Here is a 23,548-nt window from a genome sequence, read left to right on the forward strand (position 1 = left end):
CTGAAAGGGCATAAGTGAGTGTAAGACTTCCTGCACAAGACAAAGGCAACGATTTCTTTTTTTGTTCCGAGTAGAAAAATGAAACACCTTTTCCAAATGCCAGCGGGGGTCGACTCCCGCCTTCATTGCCTTTGTTTCACTTCGATTGTAAGGCATTTATGGATGAACCATCTGATTTGAAGGAAGGCATACCTCTTTCTAGTCAGTCTTGAAACGGAACCCTAAAATTGAACGGGGATACATGATTTGCTCACGTGAAATTAAAAATGTTTTTTTTCTTTTAGCACATTCTCAAGTGATGTAATCGCACTGGCCAATCAGAAATCTTTGGGCTGCGTTTGAAGAAAAACAATTAATCCGACATCTTACAATGATACACGACTCAGCGCTCCTAATGTTTTTTTTCTTTTTCTTTTCGGGCACATGAAGAGAAAACACGGTGATCCCGGTTCACACAACTCATTTTACTTTTCTTTTTTTTTTTTGGACACTTGATTTTGAACCTGGAGAAAGGAAGGGGACAGTCTGAATTACCGAGCATGGTTTTCCAAAGTAAAATACTTCAACACAATGACTAAGAAAACAAGCCTGCCAGGTAATAAGCTAGCGGGGTTGAATTGAATGGGGGGCTGGCGTGGCTCAGGGTTTGGCTCTACTGGATGCAGCAGTTATTGCGATGGCCGTTGGAATCTTTGAAGCGCAGGCGCATCTTTGGACGATATTTCTCCAGGTAGAACAGCTGCTTGCTGTTGAACGCTCCTCGACGCTTCCTGGAAAGAAGAAACAATGGGACATGAAATCAGCTCAGTTCAATCTATCTTTGTCTGATCACAAGGTCATTTAATATCTCTGCAGCACTGTGAGAATACACTACATACTGAACATGAAATGTGACATACAAAAAGTAAAGTTATCCAACTTTTTAACCATTTTCTACGTCATGATTACAGGTAGGTGATACAACGACACATAATGAGACGTTATTAATTTGTCTACCGTCAGAGATTATGTCATGTCAGCTTTTTCCTACTGAGATTTTATGACTTTTATAATAGAACAACAATGGACCATGTGACAAAACCCCTGAGCAGGACAACTTAATGGCAGTATTTGATTTTTATGTGACTGTTCAAGTACTTTGGTTCGTCAAGTTTTTAATTTCCTGAGTCAAAAACAGAAATTTATTTTCACTTATCCCAACCCTTTTCCTTAAGGGACCCCTTTTTGATCACTGAGTCAGTAAACTGACGTCCCCAGATCAAGTGACTTACTTCATGGATATTTCATATTATATTCAATGCATAACAATAACACTACAGAACAAATGTAAGATTAACCCAAATAATAAACGCAACAACTTCAGGAAGTTTGTGTAAGATCAGGGTATCTGCAGGTTTCAGTAAGTTAAATTTAAGACTTTTTAAGACCTTTTTAATGCCACCTTGAAAGGAATTTAAGACTGAAAAACTATAAATATAAGCAATGGTTGGGGGATCCCGCTGTACTATAACCAGTGCTTAATTTGTAAAATTAGAAGTGGGGGAACACTTTTTAAGCAGCACCAGAGCCGCTTCACTGCGCAACTCCAAATGGAATGGCTGTGACATCTAGTGTTGTCACGGTACCAAAATTGGGACCCACGGTACGATACCAGTGCAAGTATCACGGTTCTGAGTAGCATCACGATACCACTGCAAAAATGAGGCAGATGTGCCTTTTGTCATTTATAAAAAGATAAATCACTTTTCTATAATACATCAATGATATTTCAATTCAATTTCAACCAGCCACCCTCCTCCCCTGACAAGTACAGAACAGTCCCTCCATAAGTAAAGAACAGTCCCTCCATAAATAAAGAACAGTCCCTCCATAAGTAAAGAACAGTCCCTTCATAAGTAAAGAACAGTCCCTCCATAAGTAAAGAACAGTCCCTCCATAAATAAAGAACAGTCCCTTCATAAGTAAAGAACAGTCCCTAAAGTGCGGTGAGGTTTGTGGGCTGTTACCTGCCACAGAGAGAAATGTGAACGGCAGTCATGACGCCAACAAAAGAGGAAATTAGGCTACTGGACCTGGGGTCGGATTTCTCTGTCGCTGCTGGTAAGCCGTTATTTTGCGCCGCAGAGCCGCCGTAGGCTATTTGACCACCGTATTCCTGTCTGTGACCCCCGTTCAACCCACAACCTACATGATTCGCCTTTCGTTTCTGCTGCTGGTTGAAATCTGTACTCACACTGCGTGCTGAATGATTTATTTTGCTGGCACAAAACTATTTTTAGTCGCAAATGCGAGTAAAATGCTCACACGTAGAGCTCTGTGGAAAACAAACCACTGCCGACAAATAAAAAGTCATAAATAATAACTTTCACTGCTCAAAGATACTCACATGTCTGGAAAACAAACCACTACAGCAGCATATTGAGTGCCAGGTGGCCACCGCGCGCTGTTAAGCCCTTTTCACACAGAGCGCGCAAAGCGCAGACCTCCGCTGACAAACCCATTCATTGTGTATGTGCTACCGCCAGCGCGCGCCGTTACTGGACGGCGCATGGACAGATTAAATATTCCTTCTGCAACAATTTTAAGACCTTTGAGTAATGAATTTAAGACCAATTTAAGAAATTTCTAATGAATTTAAGACATTTTCAGGCCTTACTTTTAGATACATGAATTTAAGACTTTTTAAGACTTTTCAAGGATCCGCGTGTACCCTGAAGATGAGCGAGATGAGTTCCTTCAAAGGTTTTCCTGATATTTGCACCTTTCATATAATTTCTATACGATGACCTCCCTCTTTAAAATCAAGGAGGCTTGTTGAGAACCAGTGATTTAACCCATTAACAACAGTTTTAGTTGGTTTTCCATAGTATTTTTCATATTATTTCCTTAATATGCAACATTTTAATTACATATTGTGAAAGAATCAAGGTCATTATAGCTAAATAAATTAAAAACAAAACTAGGAAACATTTTATTTACTGAAATAAAAACAAGACTTCAGAAAAAAATAACTGAAACAGTATTGTGTTCTTACAATACTAACTGAAATAAAATAAAAATACACCGGGAATATTTTTAGATTTAGTTGTCGTCACTTTGGTCGAATGTGTTAACAAACATGAGGAGGCATTGGTGCATATGTTTATCAAGATTGGGACGTCAACATGACTGAGTCAATATTCATCAAAAGTGTTGGAATTCATATTCTCTGCTATATTATAATAATTATAAAAAATAACTAATCCCCAAACTAATAAAAACATAACATTTTTACACAATAAAACCTCAGCTGGAACAAGCAAACCCTTTGAACACTGACTGAAACTGAGCCAAATTGAAAACAAAACTTTCAAATGAAATAAAAACTAATAAAAAAATACATAACTATAATAAAATATTGAAAGGATATTTAAAATTTAATGCCCAAATGTCTTGTAACTCTCTATGAAAATCAAATATTATTTCAAAGCAAACGTGTGGGACTTAAAAATATTTTAAGCGATGACGCATCACACACACTTTAAAAGCACTCCATCCAGTCCTCCTACTGAATCACTGTCATCTCACTATCTGATATCTCGGCTGTTTACTGTTATTATGACTCATCCCTCACTGCTACACGAACCACCCAAACATCCTTCTTCCTGCTTTTCTGTGAGATGTGTTTCTCAGAGAAAAGAAAAAAGATCTCAAAGTTTGTGGCTGACCGGCCAAACATTATCAGACAGTTTGGGTTTATCACAGATAAACTGGCATGTGTGCATATGGTGCCAAAAACACTGCAAGTTTGAGGAAGTGTGGGGTCTATTTTGCGTGGTTTGTCCACCAGAGAGCTCTGAAAAGTTCATTTTTCAGCTGCTAAATGTACATCCGGGTCACAGTGACAACCGAATACAACCAAATTTAAGGCATCTTTAAAAAATGTTTGTGTTCATCTCATTACTATCATATCTATGCAAGATAGATATGCACCCCCCCCCCAAAATAAACTTTTTATTTATCTAAAAGAGTGTTCTGTATCAGCCTCAAAAGTTCACTTTCACTCAGGCTTTACTTATCAGGCTGTTTCACTGTGACTTTATGAACCACCAGGAGGCTGTATCAGCCGTTCAAACAAAACATAACCTTCGTCTGAGCGAACCCGCGGCCCTGTTGAAAGCTTTTCACTGTCATGTGTCTCACTTACTGTCGAATGAACTGGACAGCATCTTCATATTTCATCCCACATTCAATCAAGGCTAGCGCGACCAGAACAGGAGCTCTGTGGGGAGACAAAAGGTACCAAGTATGTCAGTTAAAAAGAACTTGTACTTGATTGCTCTATTCATTCAAATCTACTCTGTTCAGCGCTTTTGTCTCATTTCATCCGAGACCTTCTAATTCTTCTGGAAGTTTAATTTGAGAGAGAGGAAACATAATCTGTTAAGTTTTACAACCTTCATATTTGTGACTCAACCAATTAAGTCTGTGTGAAAAACAAAGCTGTGCGTGTCAGAGGAGTTCAGGGAGTGGATGTTCAGCTATTTCTGAATCTGAGATCAGTTGAAAGCAGATGGGATGAAAGCAGAACCTGTTTGGCGGGTTGTCGAAACTAAGCAAACACACAGATGGGACACAATGTGAGTGATTTAATGAGTCATGGACGGCAACATAAAAGAAAATCAGCTCCGACGGCTGCTTCGAGTCACATTTTTTGGTTTGTTTTTCAAACCAAAAGAGATGACGTTATGTCTTCTTATTTTATCAGAATTTCCAAAGTCAGATTCCAGCAAATATCAATGAATGAACAACCTAACAATACCAAGATCATGTAATTCACACCATCCAATTTCATATACATCGAAATGAAACAAATGGCTTCTAATATCCGCATGTAGGAGACTTTGTTTACTTTCACAGTACAGAAAGCGGTTTGTTTTATTAGCAGATTTTTCATTTAGTCTGATAAATGTCAGAAAATAGTTTACAAAAAGTCTTCAGTTTGCTTGTTTTGTTCACGAATAACAGATATTCCACTTAAAATGATATAAAACATAGAAAACAACTGATCGTCAAAGCTGCTGCTGATTAACTTTCTTTCAATTGACGACAAAATGTTTCAGTTTCTGTATGAGTTGCTCTATAAACAGAAGGAAGTGTCACACTGTTTGCCACATCCCGACCGACAGAAATCACATGTAAAATATGATCCCGTACGATAAGAACATAATACTTTAATCTCTCTGACAGCGGGTGCTCACCTCCCCAGTCCTGCCACACAGTGGACAGCAATGCAGCAGCCGGGCTCCTCCCTGAACTTCAGCTTCAGCAGGTTCAGCCAATCATCCACGATCTGGTTGGAGGGGGGAGCTCCGTCGTCAAACGGCCAATCCTAGAAGAGCAGAGGGGGAAATGATGTCATCTGCCCAGTTTCTTGGAAACCAAAACAAAAGAAGTGTGAGGCTAAACCAGCAGCAGGGACACAAAAATGTTGTTGTAGCGGCAGGGAGGGGTGGTCAGAGTTTTTCTGTCTCTGTCAGTGTCTTCATTTCAATTTATTATCATTTGACCCACTTAATGTAATAAGTGATAAAACTAGTTTCGGTCAAAAGACAACATATTTGATTCTTATGCCGTTAAATGAATCTGAACAAAACAGCACAGTGTTGCCAACTCTCCTCAAAGGCAAAAAGCTATTGCTGGTATATAATTAAATTTGTGCTGCAACAATTACTGATTAATGACTTCATCAACAACAAAATACTTTAAAGCTGTTTTGATAATCGATTAAGCGCTGAATTCATTCATCAAGCAGAACATTTGGTGGTTCCAACTTCTCAAATGTGAGGCCTTCTTCTCTTTAATATAATTGGAAAATGAATATCTTTGAATTACGAAATTTACACGGAACAAAACAACATCCACTGTGAGCATTTTTCACTATTTTCTGACATCTTGACGACTAAAATAATCAGCAGATGAATGGCTAACAAAACTAATCATTATTTAGTTAAACTGACATTATGCAACTTTTTATTTATTTATTTATTTTTTACCCTCGAATAAAAGATACATATCATTTAAATGGTAGTGTGACTTGTAATAGGGTGAACGGCGCCTGTGCCATCCCACACTGCACCTCGAACACCTGCTCCTACACTATGTAACTTTGGTGTGCAGGTCGGATCTTCCAGGAGAAGTCCCTAAAGTTTAGCCTGGCAAAACCGTCCTGATGACACGAGCTCAACATTCTGTTTCGCTCTCTGTATCAGCTTGGACTCGATGCTGCCCCAAACGCTTTCAGTGGGCGGGAGCACCTGCCTTGTCAGACAAACTCCTTCAGCCAATCAGTCTAAGAAAACACTGGGGAAAATCGTCAAAGTGCATGTGCTTGTTCTTCTTTAGCTAACAGTGTCTACATATGTTCGAGATAGCATTTGTGTTTTTCTGGATGCCAGAAGTCACGTTCAAACGCTAAGCAAACTGTCTATATAGGCTGAAAACACTCACAGTATTTCAGCAAAACTACAACTTTATGTTATTCTTTTTGTTATGTTAGTGTTCATCTCCAATGTCACAATAAATAAAACTACTCAGTGTCATATCTGTGCAAACTCCTGTACACTCTGATGTCTTATTTGCTGGTTCCAAAGCCTTCAAACTTGTCAATAAATACCCGTGTGCAGCCAGCTGTCCATCTGGTTTGTATCACTCTGAAACTGTAGGAGCATGTGTTAAATCCCAAAACTATCCACTACTTTATGTTCGCGTCACTTCCTAATTCATGTTTAAACAAAGGAGGATGATTTGATGGGTATAGAAAGGATTGATCAAATTAATTTTAACAGCAATTACTGCAACTGTGCACTTAATCAGCTGTATTGATAGGTCACTGATGTTAAATCAAAATTCAAAACATGAACCCCCTCCTCCCTGAGCTGCCTAATGTTTTTAGAGCAATGTTTTTGGCTTCGGAATTCAAAAAACTCACTAAATGTGAGAATAAAGTCAGCTGGAAAAGGTCCAAGCTGTGAGCTCAACGTTATGATTGCATTTAGTCTGTTGTGTGTTTTATTAATGGAACATTTTACACTGTAAGAAAACACAAAGACAAAACTGACCAGGCATGTTCAGGAAACAGAGCTGGGGGAGAAAAAAGGCGGAAAAAATGACAGTGAAGTTGGTTTAATGTGTTTAAAGTCATGACAGAACTCACCAGAACTTGGATTCCCTCTTTGACCACCAGGGTGGCATCATAGGTGGCCTCACAAACTCTCACAACGGTGGTGACTCCATATTTCTTCAGCTCCTGTAAAAATACATCCCAGGACTATTAGGAAATTAGGTTATCTAAAACAAAATGCAAATACAAAAGCAATAAAACTAGAATTAAAGTCTTGAATGTGTCCTTAATCACAGTTTATCTTGTTTTTTCAGGGGAACTCTTACGTTTTATTGTCTTCCATACGTTCCTCTACTGTGACCATACAGTTAAATTTTACATCTTTAAAATCTGTAAACTAAACTTTATGTGCCTTGAATATGGCTGAGCAAATTTGAACTTTCAACCAATGACAGTAAGGCTCACCTCGATGAACTTGTTCAGGGTGGCGTTGGTGGGATTGTGGGTAATGAGGAACCTCATGTTTTTGTAGGTGATCTCCACAGGGGCTGGTCTGTTCATACGAGCCATGGTGACAACGTAAAAAAATAACAAAAGTCTTCCACAGAGTAAAAACACTAATGTAAACACTTAGTTGAACTCGGAGGGAATGTCAAACAAAAATGTCTGATGAGCTTTTAGAAACCCAGAAACAGAAATCCTCCGGTCTTCTTCGAGGTTGGCAAAAAAATAAAAACGAAGGTTGCGACGGGCAAATGTGGAAATTTAGGGAGCTAGCGGCCGAAAAAAGGGCGGACAATCAGAAAACAACTCAAAACCCTCTCCTTTGGAATAAAACAAAAGAAAAGGAAGAAAAAAAAACAAGGCTGGTTCCACCTTGATTCTGGCCAGGCGGAAGCCGACGAGGGCAGTGTGCAGCGGGTGGAGTTACCCCATCCAGGCCGAGTTGTCGCTGGTTCTGGGAGGCGTCCCGGTCCTGCCAACTTTCCGGGGTCCCTCCTGTGGCTCAAGTGCGTCGGATCGATGGCGAGTTTGGCTGTTCACTCGTCTGCATAGGCAGCGTGCTGAGCCTGGCAGTAGTCCCCACTGCCCTTCAGAAACTCCATAAATGTGTGACCCAGAACACCACAGAACTGCTGCAGGACACAGAGGGGGACAAGGAGAATGAAGACACTTTTAAAAACACAGATTTCATGAAGGACACAATACAGAGGGCTTCTGTTCAGGCTAACAGACCAGAGGTGCATTGAAACAAGGCAAACAGCTACTGATGGTGTACTTTGTCTTTGTGTTAAAATATATTTTCTCGTTTCAATGTTTCACATCAAGTTACAACAATTTACTTGAGAACATGCAGACAGTGAGTAGAGCAGGGCTGCACAATATGAAGACAATAAGCACTATGTCATTACAGTGATGAATGTTGTGATATAACAAAATCACTTGCGATAAACAGCTATTAAAGCGTACTCAGTTTTGCCTTTCTGCTGCTTTTAGCATACTGTTAAAATAAAACAAATCGCTTGCTGAATTTTTAAAAGATGAAGGGAAATTATTTCCAACACTGATTTATTTAAACGTACAGTGTGTAGGATTTAAGGGGATATACTGTCAGAAATTGATTATCTTCTGTAGTTAGAAGCTCCTCTGCAACAAGCAACGTCGGGAAAACACTGATTTGTAACGTGAAACTGCTTTATTCAGTATTTTTACCGGTTTTAAACATGGGTTTGTTTGTTTTTAACAATTATCTGCAGACAATTTGGCTCCCATAAAAAAAAAACTTCCAAAGGAATTCTAGCCAGGAGAAGTTTCAGCTGGTTGCAATCTGCAAACCTCACCGCTAGATGCCACTAAATCTGAAACACTGGACCTTTAATTAGTGACCTTAGTAATAAATGAACACTGAACTGAACACAAAAGGCACCAATGACATAGTTACATTTTAAAGCGCTGTTTTCTTCTGATACTCTTTCACCTTCTCCTTAAAAAAAAAATTTAAAAATCACTGAATGCAATTTGGACGTCTTTCGTAATGTGTTTATCCCATAAGTTAACATCACGATGACTATTAAAAAAATAAATAAAATTACTGTGCAGCCCCTGTCTGTATTATTATTTAATTGACTGACATAAATATGATCATCTGAATATTCAAGTTAGAGCTTGCAACATCATTTTAATTATTGATTTGTTTCTCGCTTAATCATTTGGTCTTTATATGTCAGCAAATTGTTTTAAAAATGACTTGTTTCCAAAGCTGATAGTGACATTTTCAAATGTCTTACTTTGTCTGACAGAATGTCCAAAACCCAAAGATATTCAGTTTACTATTATAGATGAGTTAACTGTTATTAACTGTTGACTGTTATTTCAGCACTGCAGAATCTCATGATTTTTGATGGACATCTGTCACTATTTCTGAAATTTTACAGAACAAAGGATAACCTAAAAACCACAGATAATCTTTCAGTTGCAGCCCTTCTAATGTTGCTGATGTTGGAGATCACCTTTCCAGAGGAGGAGTAAAATATATTTGTTGACATTTCTGTATTGGCACAGGGTTGCATCACACAGCACACCAGCTCAGACACCTTTGTGCACACATGTGAGTAACATCACAGAATCAGTAAATATTGGCCCTGATACTGAATCTGCATCTCCAGCAAAATGTCAGACTCAGTGAATAACTAATGCTTTCTGAGGTGTCATTTTATATCAGTGAAAGAGGCCAAACATACACCAGACTTCAACCAGAAATGAGACAATGTCTGATGTCTAAAGATTCTTTATATGGTTTAAAGAGTCACCTGCAACTCCTGCTTATAGTACACAGCCACTATAAACCCTGCCAGAAATAAAATGTATGGTAAAAATAATAATGAACTCTGCATTTATATTTGTCTTTGTAATAATAAATCATACAAAGCTAAAAATGTAGACACCTGTGTGGTAGTGATCAGTATGCAAAATTAACATGTTAAGCAAGGCACTTTGTGCTAGCAGTGTGTGAGGTTTGATTCTCATGTTGAAAAGGTTTAAATAGATGATAGTTGTTTTTCTGCAAGAGCCTCCAGCACATCATGAGGGAGGGATGAAGATGAAAAAATAAAGTGACTATGTTATATAAAGTCACACTGCAGCACCATGTAATACCTTACCTAATGGCTGCTGGTGTACAATAGGAAGGATGTGTCATTTCTGACATCTAGGTCATATCTGTGAAAGCTGAGCTCACCATGAGGCCTTCAGCAGGGCTTTAACATACACTCTGCTATCATCATCATCACCACCACCACCACTACTAATACCATCATCATCCTCCTCATAAATCTGACTCACCGCCATTTGGTTCCTAATGTTTTTGCCCTTTACACTCTAAAGACTGTGTAATTGAATGCCTACTTACTGGACATGTTTCTCTCCAGCTTATGCTCCAAATACTAAAAAACACTAAGCTGTTCAAGTATGCTTTGTTAATCCGGTATTTTCCGGCTGACACACAGCAGCAGAAAATCATTACACGGTGAACAAAAGGCAGCGATTAAACGGCTAAAATGGAGGTGATATAAAAAGATAAGAGGTGAAAGGCGAAAAAGAAGACATTTAAATGGATGAAATGTTGTTGCATTACATTTGAAGGCTGTTAAGTGTCCTTTGTGTGAGGATAGACTGGGCGCCATCATATTCACGTTAGAGGCCTGTAGGCACTGTCAGGAGCTGGGAGATGGACAATCTGCACGTTGCTTTGAGGTGACAAACACGACGCCTCGTTAAAGCAGCGGGCAGGTGGTTTGAGTGGGAAATCAAAAAGAAATTGACATCTTTATTTTTAGCTTACTTCACGTAAAAATGCGGCAATTTTATCCGGCAGAAACTTCCGAGTGACTAGCCAGGACCAGCCCGTGCTGCGCATCTAACTTACCCGCCGCTTCCCTAACCATGACGAACATCACACAAACCTTCATTACGCTTAAATAACCGGGATTAAAACCCGTTCAGTGACAGTGAAGTAGCAGATTTGACGTTAAGAGTAACTGAAATGTTACACCGGGTTTTTGTGCCGAGCAGGCCGTGATTTTACCGAAGGAAAACGTGAAGGCCAGCTGGTAACGATAACGTACTGATTTACAACACAAGCCGGTGGAATCAAAACAAAATGGCAGCCACAGATAAGACGTTACTTACTGGGATATGCTTACTCATTGAAGATTGTAGCTTAATCATACAGCCGGTCCCCAGAAAAAGGTAAAAATATGAAACGGCTCTCCACCATACAGTCTGGCGATGTTCCTCCAAGCGGAGCCGAAGTCTCCTGATCTGCTGCGACGACGCCGTCAGGCTCGAGACAAAGACGAGACCGACTTCCTGTCAGAACTTTCAAAATAAAACACATCTTTGTCGATTAAACATTTCCATCCAGTGAAGTCTGCAACCTCTCCTAAAAATCACTGCAATACTGCCTTTGGTATTGCTGTCACCACCAATATAACTACTACCTACGGTGTAAAGTTACTAAGAATATTTACTCAATTACTTTAGTACAATTTAAAGTACTTGTACTTAACTTGAGCACTTACTTAAAGGTCCAGCATGTAAGATTTAGGGGGGGTATATTGGCAGAAATTAAATACAATTAGGGCTGTAAAGCGATTAAAAACATACATTTTACATCTTGAATTTTACAGGACATTTCTGACTTATGTGAAAGTGCTAAAACTGTATTTCAGTGTTTCATAGTTGATTGTTACGTAGAGCAAATTACAGTGTAGATTGACTATACACAACTGTGACTGATGTATACATCTATTTGTATGAATAATAACGTATATTATAATTTTAGTTTTTGTTGTTGTTGTTGTTGGTGTTTTTTTGCGAGGGGTGGGTACAAATCGACAACACACAAGTTTCTGCAAAGTTTCCACTCTAGATGTATTGCAGCTGTTATGCTGTTGAAAACAAGGAAAATAAAAATCTAAAAAATCTAAATTAATTGTATGTTCTGTGATTATTTAATCTGAATTAATTGCATACATCAGTTTTTGCAATGAAATTATTTAAAAATGCCAATTCAAATTAATTTTGGCAGATGTGTTGTAGAAAAGCAGCTGGATTTTGGAACAATTGTCCCTCTGTCTTCTACCACTGTGATTGGTCTGCAGTCCATTGCCATCCATTTTGCAAAGGAGTTAGTTAGTCAGTCACAGGTGCTTAGTTTGCGTGTGAAGGCCTGGTCAAGTGTGGCTTGATGAGGCTGACTGCTAACGCCAGCATAAGAGGCTGCTAGCTCGGACCTCTGGATTTGCTGCTAAATGCTTTGTGTTGAGCTGATATTTCAGGCTTTAAGTATTCCGATGGTACGAACATTTCTTACTGCAGAAATTGCAAAGAACAGTGCTCCTATCAACAGTTCCATCTAGATGTTTTTTAAATGTAAATGTTCCATTCAGGGGGCCGAGCAGCGTCGTCTCGTCTGCCTCCATCAGGTGATAAAGCCACTGTGGCCATCAATGATGCACCAGGTCAAAGGGCACCACAGGACGCAATTAATCTGCATTATTTTTTAGTGATTAACGTCAGAGTAAGCAGTTTATATCTACGTAGGGAGCAGATCCTTGACTATGGAGATCGCCATGTTGCGCCACCGTGTTTCTACAGTAGCCCAGGATGGACAAACCAAACACTGGCTCTAGATGGGGCCATTCCCGTTTTCACGGTTTCACGTTTTCATGTTGGGCACCATAGTTAGAAGCCCCTCTGCAACGAGCAGCATTGGAAAAACACAGATTTTTTAAACATAAAACTGCTTTATCAAGTGTTTTTACTAAGTTAAATCACCTGGTCTGATTGTTTTGGAGAGGAAGAGACCTCTGTGGATCATTCGTCTCCCGCTAAAAACCTCCTGAACAACGAACACTTAAAGAATTCTAACCAGGATAAGTTTTAGCTGATTGCAGTCTGCAGTCTTCATCACTGGACACCACTAAATCTCCCTAAATCTTTCACAGTGGACCTTTAAAACCAGGGGGGACCATTGTCAACCTAAACCTTCTTAGTTTTTAGAAACCAAACAGCTAAACTGACTATTTTAGAGCTTTTGAAATGAAAACCTGAGATCAGGGGTTCTCAGAGTTTTGATAACCGAGGACCATTTTAGGGAGCCAGTGTATGACTACGGGCAACACGCAAAAAATGTTACTATGTCATAAGGTGTCACATATATTGAGTATGATCTCAGTTTGAACCACACTGAGTGCAAAAATACTGCAAATAGCCGTGTGTGTTTTTGTTGTGCAATATGAAGTCCCTTTACGTTGCCAAAAGAATAATAGTTCTCCAAAAATCAAAGAGGTGCACATGATCTTTCAAGTGAAATTTTTAACAAAAAACTAACACATGACAAGCCTTGAATCACATGGTTTTCCCATAATGACATTATATTTACATGTACTTTAAAGAAATAGTGAGGATGTAAATTGAAATGAAATTTTAATTCGTTGCCAGGATTTTACACGATTACATTGTCTTTTAGTACTGCTCAACCCACAACACGTGCAAATACAGCTTTGTCCCATGTTTAATCAAAGGAGCTTAAGGAATTTTTTAGATGGGTTTTCTAATTATTGTATTCCCTCCAAGTATTTTTGTCTCCATGAATGACACACCTTGAGCTCTATTTTGAAGAGGAGCCCAGAGAACTTCCGGTTTGTCCTGTATTGAATTGTGTTGTGATTGACGCAGCTGTTTAAAACCCCACCCTGAAAATGTGAGGTGTTCTGCCCAGACATCTCTCTGCCTCCATGCTGCACAGGTCAGGTGATAACTGCTCACTGCTGAGGCCTGGCTGCTCTTTCACCTCCCGGAACAACACGTGGACTCCGGGAAACATCCAGAATAATAAAACCATCACTGTGTATTAATAAATTTCAATTTCCAGAGCTCACTGCATCCACTGTGGTCAGTCGAAATTTAAAATTGATGGAGTTAATTCAAAATATATGAGGAAAATATGACAGAGATTGATGTTTTCACAGTTTAAAGGGTCAGTCCACATAATAATAATATAAATAGATAAAATTAAAACCTTTTTACTCATGGTGGGATCTATACATGGATGTATCCTTAAATCTTTATGATGTAATTCTTCACTGCTGTAGGCATTAAAGAGTGGGTGATGCAGACGAAACCTTCCATTATGATGTATGTGATTATATGTTGTGTATAGCCAATATAAAACATTATATGTAATATAGTTTATGGTACAATACATTTTCTGGATGAATCAGATGAGATGCTGTAAATATTATTAAAAAGAACATATATTTTCTTATATTGTTAAAAAAAAATTGCAAAATCTTTTACATTAAATACATGTTCTCACGGTACATAGCATCATATCATATCACACCTTATTTAATCACAACAAATAAAATGTTTGTCACCTTCACTGTATAGCAGTGAGAGCACACAAAGAAACCTTACAGTTATCTCAAAATCTTATCAAATAAAACTAAAACCTAAACTCTGCATTCTTAGAAACAACATAAGATTTGTTTTTCTTGCAATTTGTGTGAGCTGTTCCTTCTATATTTATATAATAAACCTGAACATTAAAGGTTTACATTAAAGCTGATTTACAAGTCAATTTAGTCCTATTTAAATTCACTTTATCAGGCCATTTGATGTTGTAAGTCCCAAGTCATCAACGTCTAATTCTGAGTCATCAATGCTGAGTCACAAGTCATTGAAACTGGAGATTCAGTCCAGTGAGGATCAGATGTACGTAGGCCTGTCGCAGTGTGCAGAGGTAGCTGAAGTAGTGGAAGTACAAGATCCAATGTAAATGCAGTAGATGGAGTACATTAATGGCAGTGGTGGTAGTTTAAAGTGGCAGTTCACCCCAAAAATCAAAATGACATATTGTCCCTCTCACCTGTTGTGTTATTTACCAGTCTATACTGTTTTGACATGAGTTGCAGAGTGTTGGAGATATCGGCCGTAGAGATGTCTGCCTCAGCTTGTGGTGCTCAAAATGCCGAAAAAATACATTTGAAAAACTCAACAGCAATGTCTCTTTCATGTAGGAACTATTTTCTTTCTAATGAACTACACCCGCCAACTGCATCACTGCACAGGAGGAAGCGTGCATCTACTGCTAGCTCACCTAGCACCACTGAGCTAGCTAACGTTACAGCCATTGATTTATCATGATACTTAGATACCAGATGCCAAGATCACACCTATTCAGTGGTATGGAATTGCTCACCTGGTGCAAACAGCAAAAAAACTTTCTAGCTTCTGGGTTTACTTTCGCGATATGCTACCCACTGAATATGAGCCGTAGCATTTCTCCTGCTGGCCCCACCTGTGAGTTCCTGCTCAGCTCATAGACTTTACAATGCGATGACATCACAGAGTTTTAAATCACTTTTCTCAGCTTAAGGAAATTTTTACAAACCCCCATGAATGAAAAATTCACAATAGAAAGGGTCATAATGAACCAGTTTGTGGTGTCCCGTTAGCAGTACACACATGTCTCTTTACAGTGGTGGTCTATAGGGAAAATTGTTTACGAGCCGCAGAGAATTTTTTCGCTGCAATACCGCAAGTGGCCACTGGCAAAAATTGGAAGCAAAGCTGAGCGGCGTTCCTGGGGGCCTGCTTACAGTTCAGCTGAGAAGGACACTAGTGGCCACTCCCGGTATTGCAAGTAAGTCCAGTTGCCTACGATATAGCACTTACGATTACCATGACCTGGATGACTGAGACTCTTCACCGACAAGACGCTAATAATGTTTACATCTCATGCTGTCATAAGAACAAGCCTCTCATCCATGGGTAGATGCATGGGTGTAGTTTGGCAGAAAGAAAATAGTTCCTACGCAAAACTGCTCACAACAAGGTCTGTGAATTATCTTGAGAAACCAGGTCATGAGAGCTGTTGCTGTTGAATCTTTCTTTCTTTCTTTCTTTCTTTCTTTCTTCCTATTCTTTTTTTGGTGCTTTGAGCACCACAATCTGAGTGCCATCTAGTTCCATTATACTGGAGAGAAGGGAGACATCGGCCGACATACCACTAACACTCAAACAACCTGGATTGATAAATAGCGACAGGTAAGAGTAGGTAAAACCATAATATTTTATATAGGTACCACTTTCTAATAATGCATTTTTTATGGTTGTAAGTTGTAACTAATAGCTTTATTAATGGTTAATAAATCATGAATTAATGTTGCTAATAGATCAGCAATAATTCAGACCTATAAAACAAAGTGCTACCAATCTTTTTGTCAGGTGTTTATCTACTTCATCATAACTTCACATAGGCCTATTTATCTACCTTAATATTCAACAACTAAATATTGATATTATGTTAATAATACACATATGACATATGATGATAATGTCCTGTAAAGCAGTGGTGCTCAACGTTTTCTGTGTTGTAGATCCCAGTTTGATAGGATTTAACTTCTGGGACCTTAATTGGAAACATTTTTGTTGTTAGACATGATGAAGACCAGAATTTTACAGTTTCCAACTACAGTTGAGGAGATAACCGTGCAAGAAGTGAAAGCTAGGCTCAGACAAGTTGCTCATGTGACTTTCACTCACACTGGGCTAATTTTTATGGTGAATTAAATTGTGAAAATGAACTATTTCCCTTTTTTTTGGGGACCCCTGGATGAGAAACACTGTAAATAATCCAGCGCCCCTTAACCATTTCTGTCTTCCTCCTCCAATGCCATGTGGTCACAGACAAAGAAGAGGTAAAGATGAATTTGATAGATCACGTTATTATTTTGTTATGGTGAACTCTCTTGGCTACGATAATTATGTAGTAAAAATCAGATATTGTGGCAGAACTATCATATATATAAATTACCATGTTGGCTTAAAGTTTGAGGTTAAGATTCTGCTTGTTTGATATGACAAAAATCCTAAATGGATCTTGTTTAGTCAACCAATATTTACTTACATTTAACTTACTGGAAAGTGGAACCGTTATACCTCTATGATGACGAAACTACACTGACTGAAGCCTGTAAGAACTAACATAAAGCCTGTAAACATTCATATTCAGCTGCGTCCTTAAGAAAACACACAGTTGCCTGGAGCTGCAGCTCTTTGATTCACAAACCGTCACCAACAGCAGCCATTGTCTGCTCCTCATAGTTGTGTGTTTTCATCTCTCTGGAATAAATACTTCTGCTCCCATATCTTTCTGGAAGCACAAACAGAACTGCTGAGCTCCACAGTTTCACTTTGCAATCGCACAAAAGCAGCCCTGAATTGTCCTCACTGGGCAGCCAATGAGCTCAAAGCAGCAGCAGCAGCTCAGTGTCCACCAGCAGCCAGCCGGGGCCAGTTTCCTGCCGGACTCCCGTGGGTGTTGGGAGTCAAAAAGAATTTTCTAATCCGTCACCATTGTGCCAATTGTCTATAAAAATTAATGTGCGAGTGAAGCTCTGCCTCCACAGTAGGGCTATCAAATTCCAAATCACTGTTCATGATAGAGTCCAAACAAAGACATGAATGACTCTGAAGATTTCAAGGTAACAACTCCACATCTAACTTTTTCATTTGTATTTTCAGCACAAAGGTGTGAATGGATACAGCAGCTCTGACTTCAGATATATCAGCACTTTGTGACTTTGTTTGTGGTTCTTGTATTTGTCTTCGAGCCATGCTTTTATTCACTATTATTCCAGATTTGATTCCTTAGACACCTTGCTAACTCATAAATATCTCTTACCATACGTGTGACAGACCCATTGTGTGTTTTCCAGGAGGGCCAGAGTAGAAGCAAAGACCAAATAGATGGTACAAGGATGAGCCTGGGTCACAGGAAGGGAGTGAGGGTGACTGGGAGACATGTACCACCAGTGGACTGGAGCAGCAGCAGCGGAGGTCCATCCATCATCCACTCTCCCACCAGCACCCCTGTACCTCCAGATACCCCCACTGTGATCTCCATCGGCCCCCTGCCTCACAGGGCGCATGAGAGAGTTGATGATCCCAGGATGGACAAACCAGCAACCGGGGAGGACTGGTCCACAGACACGTCGTCTCAAACCACGGTGTCCTTCGGTGAGATGGGCGTTCCCCGGCAGACCATGGAGGAGCTGAAGACCATCCTGAGGGAAAGTCCTCTGCTCAGCATCCGGGGTAGAGATGATGGGAAGCCAGGGAGTCCTTATACATACCTCCACGGAAGCAGCAGCAGTGGCGGTGGTGTTGGTGGAAGGCCCAATGGACGACAGGACGATGGAAACCCCAACAGGGTGTTCAGCACCTTCAAACCCCACTCTGACGCTTCCAGAAGGGGGCCCATGTCCAGAGATAGCACATCTATTCAGCAGCCTTCCGGCATGGATTCATCCAGCTCACTCAGGTCTGATGCAAACACAAATAGGCAGCCTGGAGTCAGGGATCACACATATGCAAGCAGCGGCTCCTGGAGTGAGACTGGAGGTCCTAATACAGGTTGGTGAAGCTTTTGATTAAAAGACAATAGTAGATCGCGTAGGATCTGTGAGGACAAAACATTAAAAGGTGCCCAAGTCCTGTCTCCATCTTGAGTCAGGTTTTGTTTAAAAACTTGTCTTGTCCTAGTTCCTGTTTTAGCTTGGACTTGACTTAGTCTGGATTACTGTTGGATGTTGGCCTCTTTAACCTTAAAAATTAGGTGTTTTGTTTGTGGTCTTTTAATTTCTACAAACGAATTTGTCACTTCAGTAAAATTAACTTGGTACTGATCTCCATCAGATGTATCTACAACTCTTTTCATCCCCACTAAAACTCCTTAATCATTAGTTTTACCTTTGTACATTTTGCTTTGGTTTATTGCCTATTTTGAGGTTGTTTATCAAAGGATCCAGTCTCTTTGCCCAGAGTAATAGCCTGACTGGTACTGGATTTTGGAGGTTGATACTATAGATATCTAGGATCTAGGAAAAGCTATAATCCGTTATGGATTTTTTTTTTTTAAATTGAAATCAAGATACAGCTGAGTGAGACATTTTACAGTGTAAAAAAATCAACTCGTCAGTGCTCTCTGGTGGACAAACTCTGTACTGGGGTCACTGGTTCTGATATATCCTATGGCTATATCTCAAACCTACCATGGTGTCACCCACTGGTTTATGGACTGTCGTTCTGAAGCCTTGAATTTTGCATTTTGGCCATTGCCATCTTGTTTTTTTGTTGTTGGGTTTTTTTGTGGTTTTTTAGAGGGTGGAGTTGTGGAGGAGTGAGGGGTGGACCTGACTCACAGACCAGTGGTTCCCAACTGGTCCAAACACGAGATCCAGATTCCTCCTTAGTCATTAGTTCAAGGTCCACAGAGTTTCATACATTCAGGATCATACTTGCATTTCGCTATATCTTCACTGTACTTTTAGATAAAGTGTGGGTTTTTTTTGGTTTGTTTTTATTACAAATTTGACACATTTGCAAGTTACCCATGGCCCATTCAGAATTGACCCGCAACCCACTTTTAGACCATGACCCACCAGTTGGGAACCATGTCATAGACTGTAGCGCCGCCTCACAGACAGCCTGTCACTTAAAGCAGCCTGCCTATAAATATGTGTAACTTTGGGCCTTAATGAAATGTAAATGGGGAAGATTTGTCACTAAAGTTTAAATTAGCTATAGAGACCAAAACAATTTTTTTCCAGGCTGTAAACATGTTTATTTCTGCGATACAGTCAGGCATTTTAACATAGGGGTCTATGGGGATTGACTCACTCTTGGAGCCAGCCTCAAGTGGCCATTAGAGGAATTGCAGTGTTTGACACTTGGGTATTGCCTTCATTTTTTAACCCTGGAGGTTGCCACTTGGTTCGACATCTCTGGACTGTAATTTCTTGTTATCAGTTGACATATACACAGATACAAATATAGCTGCAATAAGCAGTTATTAACTGGGCAGATTTATCTGGCTAGCTCTATTCAGTGTTGACTTAGGTCCCGTTTATACGACAACGATTTCAACTGAAAACGGTAAACTTTAGTTGTGTTATGGCCCATCGTTTACACAACAGCGGCGTTTTGGGTGCCTCTGAAAACGGAGACTTTTCGCACATTTCGACCATCCCAACAACAATGGCAAACTCCCGGGCTCTGCTTGTGCTGCTCACCCTGTTGGATTTATAAACGCTTCCCCATCACAGTGTAGATTTACTGTAGCAACTCCACCTCGTCGTCCGTCCAGACAAACGTTCGTGCAGTTGCCATTTTGTTTGTTTATACATCGCCGCTCTGTAGAAGGAAGCGTAAGCGTCACACTGCCAACTACTGGCCTGGCATGTATACTGCAGTGTTTTTGGTCATTTTTGCGGATCTGTGTGCACGGCAATTGTTATCAAAATGTTGTTGTCTAAACGTGGAACTTTTTTCAAACGAAAATGAGAAACGAGTCTGTTTTCAGTGGATCGTTTTCATGTAAACATGTCCTTGAATCAAAGGAACTGTTTTGGGATTTGACTATTATTATATTGTTGGTTTTAATACCAATGGAGCTTTGAGTCTTAGAAATATTAAAGAACAAAAAAACGCGCATTATGTTTTTTTTTCCTTAGTATTTAGTTTCTTGACATTTCAAACTCTTCTCCACAGATAACGAGACCGAGTCCATCGAGATCTTTGGGAATCAGAGGTTCATTTCAGCCATGGAGCAGATCAAGCAGCAGATCGCCAGAGAAAACATCAACTTTGTCCGCTTTGAGGCCACCGACCTCCACGGGGTGTCCAGGTCCAAGACAGTGCCTGTCCGCTTCTTCCATGTAATCACTTCTCCTTTCTATTTATGTATCTAGAGGGATTGTTGTATGATAAAGAGGAGCAAGATATGGAAACAGGGCCCAGGAGACAGCAACAGTGTGTCTCAGACCTCAGAGTGAAGTTTAGGTTGAGCAGCGATTAGCACCGCTTAGAGTTTAAGACTGGAAGAAGGAAACAGCTCGTCTGACTGTGTCAATTCCAAAAACACGCCTGCACCGACACGTCTCACTAAATAACATATTTAATCCATACATATCAAGATATGTTGAGAAAGAACCACTCAGCTTATTTGGCTTATTCTTATCTTGTTCATGAAATTTATAAAGCTCGAGATAAAATGAAAAGCACAGCTAGAATCCTCTTGGACTTACCTAAAGCTTTTGGTACTGTAGGCCATCGCATTCTTCTTCATAAACTTTCCCGTTTTGGAGTCAACAAATCTGTGTTGCTTTTGTTTTTGAGTTACTTTAAAGACAGGAAACAATTTGTCTCTTAAGGCAGAGACACATCAAACCAACATCAAATAACTAGTGCCAGTGAAGGCCAACTGTTGCATACTCACATTGCCTGTGTCACGGTCAAAAGGTTGCACTTGAACACACCACAAGGACTGGACAGAACCAGGTTGTTGTCTCTTCCTGCTTCCAGTCTTTATGCTAAGCTAGGGTCATCACCTCCATACTTCAGACATCAGAGTGGTATTGATCTTCTCATCCAACTCTCAGAAAGAAAGTGCATAGGTGTGTTTACAAAAATGTGTAACTATTGCTTCATTGTAAATGTTGCATCCACAGGAGAAAGCGGTATATGGGGTACCGATGCCGAGAAGCTACTTGGAGCTGACCCTGAGCCCTAAGAGCAACGAAGTGGACAATGCCAGCGCCGCCAACTTCAGCAGTGATGTCCTCCTGATCCCTGATCTTTCAACCTTCAGGGTCTTACCCTGGGCCGAGCAGACAGCCCGAGTCATCTGCGACCCCTGCACTGTGACAGGAAGCCCCCTTCGCACCTCACCTCGCCTCATTGCCAAGCAGCTCCTCGGCCAGCTCCAAAGCATGGGATTCTCCCTGCACTCATCCTTCACCTATGAGTGCTGTGTCCTCGGAGCGCCAGACCGAATTGGACCAAAGACACTCATGTTCCCGGCCACCACCCTGCTCAGCAATCATGACCTGCCATTCTTCCAGCAGCTGGTGGACAGCATGTACTGCATGGGTGCAGACATAGACAGCATCGCCTCTGCAAGCGGCCCCGGCCAGATGGAGATCAACCTGAGGCCAGAGTTTGGGATTGCTGCTGCTGATAGCGCCTTCACTTTCCGCACAGGCATCAAAGAAATGGCCCGTAAACACAGCTACATTGCCAGCTTCTTCACTGATGATGGCCTGTACAATGCTGGGGTGCTCTCTCACAGCTTGTGGGATGCTAACGGGCGACGTAGCCTCTTCCTTAGCGGGGAGAGGGCAGGCGAGCTATCTGAGATTGGCAGAAAATGGCTGGCCGGGCTCCTCACCCACTCTGCTGCCCTGAGCTGCCTGATGTCGCCCGGCCTGGGCTGCCGGAGCCACATCGCCAAGACAATCAAAGACCCCAAAAGGATGTTATATGCAACATGCGGTTCCAACGATAACAGCAGCTCCTTCAACATCAAGTGTCACGGCGGGAGGGAGACGCACATTGACAACAAGCTGGGCTCAGCCATGGCCAACCCTTACATTGTCCTGGCTGCTACTGTGGCCGCAGGACTGGACGGCATCAGGCGAAATTTGAATGTTGAGAGTGGTCTGAACAAAGCCCCCACTCAGCAGAAGGAGTTCGCCATTCCCGTGAAGCTCGACGAAGCTCTGGATGCGTTGGGGGAGGATCACGTCATCCGCAGCACCCTCGGAGAGCCGTTCGTTCAGTATTTCATCGCCATGAAAAAGTTTGAGATCGAGACCCAAGAACTGGATGATGAGAGGAACAAGTGCCTGGAGTATTTCATCTAGAAATCCTCCTTGTTTTATAATATGAGAAACACACTTCCTCCTGCCACACAAATAAAAGCATGAAAAACAGCTTGAATAGCTTTTTATTTTATATATTATGTTGATACTTAATTATTATTATTATACAGATTGTAGATGTTTTTCAGTTGTTTCAAAATAAAGGTAAAACTACACCCTCAATGTGCAAAGCAGTGTTGTGCAATTTTGTTGTCGTGGATGCATTTTTTAATTACTTTGAAGAACAATACTGATACAACTGCTGATCTGACGAGTGTGAATACAGAAGTATTACATTATCAACCAACATAATAATAATTATTAAAAAAAGAAGTGGTCCAGACACTGAGTAAGTATGCCTGAAGAGAAAGCTAAGATATGCTGTAACCCTGCGAAGTCTCATATCGATACGCAACATAAAGTCAGTGAGGACATGTTGTTGTGGTGGACGCATGAAATAAGTCTCAAGAGTGAGAAAGTCGGCATCAGCCAGGTATGAAGGGTGATGGACAGGTCAGACAAACATGAGATTGCTGTTCATGCCCCGTGTGAAACCAAAAGTCAAAGTTGATGTAACTGCGCAAAGTAAGTAATTTAATGTCACTTATGTCCTGTATGTAGTTATTTAATGGAAATCACAATGTTTCCCCAAACGTTACCAGGTCATTTTTGTTCT

The 23,548-nt window shown here is 40.4% G+C and overlaps 2 protein-coding genes across 5 annotated transcripts; one reads left to right on the top strand and one right to left on the bottom strand.

Moving 5' to 3' along the window:
• Window positions 1-462: 462 nt before the first annotated feature.
• ptp4a1 (protein tyrosine phosphatase 4A1) lies at window positions 463-11,448 on the bottom strand. 2 transcript variants are annotated; one of them, XM_049571627.1, is made up of 6 exons: window positions 11,291-11,448; window positions 7,568-8,238; window positions 7,196-7,288; window positions 5,241-5,371; window positions 4,187-4,261; window positions 463-770 (listed from the first exon to the last, which is right to left on the bottom strand). In XM_049571627.1, exons 2-6 carry the CDS (start codon window positions 7,670-7,672, stop codon window positions 653-655), a joined length of 522 nt encoding a protein of 173 aa, XP_049427584.1. In that variant the 5' UTR covers window positions 7,673-8,238; window positions 11,291-11,448; the 3' UTR covers window positions 463-652. The 2 variants fall into 2 exon arrangements, with proteins under 2 accessions (XP_049427584.1, XP_049427585.1); XM_049571628.1 differs by having other exon boundaries at window positions 11,305-11,439.
• Window positions 11,449-15,783: 4,335 nt separating this feature from the next.
• lgsn (lengsin, lens protein with glutamine synthetase domain) lies at window positions 15,784-22,914 on the top strand. Of its 3 annotated transcripts, none has more exons than XM_049571534.1 (4): window positions 15,784-15,812; window positions 17,890-18,586; window positions 20,723-20,889; window positions 21,682-22,914. In XM_049571534.1, the coding sequence occupies exons 2-4, from the start codon at window positions 17,932-17,934 to the stop codon at window positions 22,873-22,875; spliced, it is 2,016 nt and encodes a 671-aa protein (XP_049427491.1). In that variant the 5' UTR covers window positions 15,784-15,812; window positions 17,890-17,931; the 3' UTR covers window positions 22,876-22,914. The 3 variants fall into 3 exon arrangements, with proteins under 3 accessions (XP_049427491.1, XP_049427490.1, XP_049427489.1); XM_049571533.1 differs by lacking the exon at window positions 15,784-15,812 and adding an exon at window positions 16,010-16,216; XM_049571532.1 differs by lacking the exon at window positions 15,784-15,812 and adding an exon at window positions 17,464-17,655.
• The last annotated feature ends 634 nt before the right edge of the window (window positions 22,915-23,548 follow it).

The sequence above is a fragment of the Epinephelus fuscoguttatus genome, linkage group LG3 (assembly GCF_011397635.1).
Source record: "Epinephelus fuscoguttatus linkage group LG3, E.fuscoguttatus.final_Chr_v1".
Lineage (NCBI taxonomy): Eukaryota > Metazoa > Chordata > Actinopteri > Perciformes > Serranidae > Epinephelus > Epinephelus fuscoguttatus.

Excerpts from the sequence above, each read along its gene's own strand:
- ptp4a1 (XM_049571627.1), bottom strand. The coding sequence starts at position 7,672 with ATGGCTCGTATGAACAGACCAGCCCCTGTGGAGATCACCTACAAAAAC. Across the intron at positions 7,289-7,567 it reads CCCTGAACAAGTTCATCGAG|GAGCTGAAGAAATATGGAGT; the intron begins GTGAGCCTTACT and ends GTATTTTTACAG. Across the intron at positions 4,262-5,240 it reads TGTGTGGCAGGACTGGGGAG|AGCTCCTGTTCTGGTCGCGC; the intron begins GTGAGCACCCGC and ends GTCTCCCCACAG.
- lgsn (XM_049571532.1), top strand. The coding sequence starts at position 17,632 with ATGAATGACTCTGAAGATTTCAAG. Across the intron at positions 17,656-17,889 it reads ATGACTCTGAAGATTTCAAG|GAGGGCCAGAGTAGAAGCAA; the intron begins GTAACAACTCCA and ends TGTGTTTTCCAG. Across the intron at positions 20,890-21,681 it reads TGCCTGTCCGCTTCTTCCAT|GAGAAAGCGGTATATGGGGT; the intron begins GTAATCACTTCT and ends TTGCATCCACAG.